Source organism: Acyrthosiphon pisum, chromosome A1 (genome assembly GCF_005508785.2).
Source record: "Acyrthosiphon pisum isolate AL4f chromosome A1, pea_aphid_22Mar2018_4r6ur, whole genome shotgun sequence".
Lineage (NCBI taxonomy): Eukaryota > Metazoa > Arthropoda > Insecta > Hemiptera > Aphididae > Acyrthosiphon > Acyrthosiphon pisum.
The window spans coordinates 170104382-170107355 of record NC_042494.1 but is presented as its reverse complement, the minus strand read 5'-3'; the positions used below and the strand labels follow the sequence as shown (position 1 = coordinate 170107355).

The following is a 2974-nucleotide window of genomic DNA, read 5'->3' as shown; positions in this document are numbered from 1 at the left end:
TGTAACTATAATTTGTTATATCTGCAGCTAGTTGATCTAAACAAAATATTATAATAAAATTATTTTAGTAACCAATTATTACAGTTTTGCAGTACTATACGTAGAGATTTTTTTTAAATTTTGAATTAGTGTGCAGCAAATACTCGCAGTTGATTTACAAATATAAAAATGATTCCACATTAATTGATGATTAGGAGGTATTAAATGAAGCTAAAGGCTGTTACAATAACAATTCAAGCATACTCAAAAGATTAACCTCAAATGTTGACGTCAAAAGGGCCGCACCGAGAGAATTTCCTCACATGGTAATGGAGAAATAATATGTGACACGTCGATTATAGGCACGTATTAATAGTTTTCTAATTTATTTGATAATTTTATAGGCGTTGTTGGGTTATAGCAAGTATCCCAGAGATGATACATGGGCCTGTAGTGGGTCACTGATCAGTAATAGATGGATCCTGTCCACGGTGGGCTGTGAAAGACTGGGCAATACGTTAGTATATGATATTATATAAATATATTTATAATATTAAATTTACACTTCTTAAGACCAGTGACGTGACTATAAACTACAAAAAAATGTTCATTTTGATACATTTTATAATACCTAACTAGTAACTATATTATTATTGAAGAACGGTTGTGCAATGGGCACGTCTGGGAGGTCTGAACTATTCGTCGGAAACCGATGATGCCAGACCAACGGACTATCAAATCGATCAACGTATAGTGCACCCGGATTTTCGAAAACCATCATTGTACAACGATATAGCGTTGTTCCATTTGGACCAGGACGTTGAGTTTTCGTCGTACGTACGACCAATGTGTCTTAACGCAGATCCAAACTGGCAGTCAAGTGCCTCGCAGATAGTGATATCAACTGGTTGGGGACCGATCCTTGATGGTTGGTTTGCTGTCATTGGCTTATTAGACAAACATCCTCCAGGGCCGTACTTAATAAATACTAGGTATGGCCGTTGTCATATTGTGAGGGGGGTTGGATGAGAAGCATGGTTGTCAAATTCCAAAAGTTTTTACTGTTATAACTTATAAATTATAATATTTATTATTATTAATTAAATATTTATATTTTTGAAATGAAATGCTTATTAATATGTTTGATTGAAAAAAATGTAATAAAAATATTTTTAAAGACTACAATCCCCTCGATTTTAAATGTTCAAAATTAAGTAAATACCTAATACCTATAAACGCCTATATATATATATATTATGCTCCTGTCTCTAAAACTATTAATACGGCCCTGAATCCTGGATCATGGTTAATATTTTTTGAAATAATGTCGTAAAATCATGATTACAAGTAAACCGTATTACAGATAAATCAATGAGTCTGGATCTGCTAAAGGTTAGTTTGGACATCATCTCGGCGGACTTGTGCAAGAGCAATTATTATGCGTCGATTGCAGGGAGAAAACAGTTGATGCACGGAATAGTTGAAGACAGTATGATATGCGCGGGAGATGTGAGTGGCGAAAAAGACATCTGTGGGGTAAGTTCCATGTGCTTCTTTTTTACGCTAACGTTTTAAGACGCATTTCCATTTAAGGCATTCGTTGAATCCGTCTTACAAGTGCATAACTTGGTAAATTTACGTTCAGCAGATCACGTTAGGCTTCGTTAGGTAAATTAGTGTAAATCGACTTATTATGAAACTTGATAGCAAGACAATTATCCAACCGCGCCGATCACCTAATTTATCTATGACATAATTTATATCATATCAGATTTTTTAGATCTGGCTACTGCAGAGGATACCACCGCTGTGGATCCAGAATCTACATTAAAACGTAAAAATAAATTATTAAACATTGAATTATATTATGTAGGTGCTTTGATTGGATCTAATTCTTATATTAAAAAAAGAGGGATGATAGGGGTCCCCTTGACGTACGATGTCTTAGTATATTTTAAACACTTTGTCACCACTGCAATTATCTGTGTTTGCATGTGGGTTTTTTACGATAATTAAATTTATTAGCAAGCATTCCGTACCTTTACATTAAATTAAAAATTCTCATATAAAACACTTAAACCGGAACTACCGTAAAAAGAACCAAAGTATAAACCAGATATTTTTCCAACTATCAAGTTTTTAATTTTTAAACAATAACGAATCTAAACTTGATTTGCTGAACGTAAACTTGGTTTATTACGCGCTTGTAAGATGCATACGACAAAATATGTCTGTGTCCGTTCATTCCTACACACCCATATACACGTACATAATGGTGGGGGGGGGGGGGTCCAGTGCCACTGGACATACTCTCGTAAATCCGCCACTGGTATAGTATCCCCAGTCATCCGTGCTAACTGTTTTTCTTCGATTTTGTCACACAGGGCATTGCTGGTAGTTCTCTTCAAATTGTTCACGCCAATCACACGTGCATGTACACTCAAGTAGGTGTCTTATCGGCCGGTAAAGGGCAGTGCCCCAAGAAAGATTCGCCTGATATTTACACGAGGGTGTCCAAATTTTTGCCGTGGATCGAACAAATCGTTTGGCCCAAGTCTGGCTAAATCATCTTACACATATAACGGATAAATAATAAACCTTTAACGTTGCAGCTTGTTATCTTTAAGCATACTATTCCGATTCTGTTTATTTTTATTTAACGCCGGGTCTGACTCGGTGTTTGTAAAATGTTTTTTATTGTTCACGCATATAATAATAAATAACACCTTCATTTTTGGTAATTATTTTTATCATCGTCACAATTTTATCTATTGGACGTAGATTTCATATACGAGTTTACAATTTGAAAACACTATATGAACGTATGACGTATGTAGACAGAAGTCACAAACTACTATGCTTTATAAGATTGATTGAAAACCGAATAAATTTTCGTGGGCAGTGTAAACTAACCCGTATGTTGTTACATTGCTAGTAATGTTAGTTTGCAAGTAAAAATGACAGTTCAATTGTATGCTTATACCAACCTACCAAA

At 34.9% G+C, this 2974-nt stretch overlaps 1 protein-coding gene across 1 annotated transcript; it reads left to right on the top strand.

Moving 5' to 3' along the window:
• The first annotated feature begins 216 nt into the window (after positions 1-216).
• Positions 217-2735, top strand: LOC107884070 (venom serine protease Bi-VSP-like). The gene is made up of 5 exons (XM_016805460.2): positions 217-305; positions 384-496; positions 639-907; positions 1343-1515; positions 2364-2735. The coding sequence occupies exons 1-5, from the start codon at positions 303-305 to the stop codon at positions 2541-2543; spliced, it is 738 nt and encodes a 245-aa protein (XP_016660949.2). The 5' UTR covers positions 217-302; the 3' UTR covers positions 2544-2735.
• Positions 2736-2974: the final 239 nt, after the last annotated feature.

What these genes read in the sequence shown, in the direction of transcription:
- LOC107884070 (XM_016805460.2), top strand. An exon ending in TGTGAAAGACTGGGCAATAC is followed by an intron (nt 497 to 638) that starts GTTAGTATATGA and finishes TTATTATTGAAG; the next exon opens with AACGGTTGTGCAATGGGCAC. An exon ending in TTGGGGACCGATCCTTGATG is followed by an intron (nt 908 to 1,342) that starts GTTGGTTTGCTG and finishes ACCGTATTACAG; the next exon opens with ATAAATCAATGAGTCTGGAT.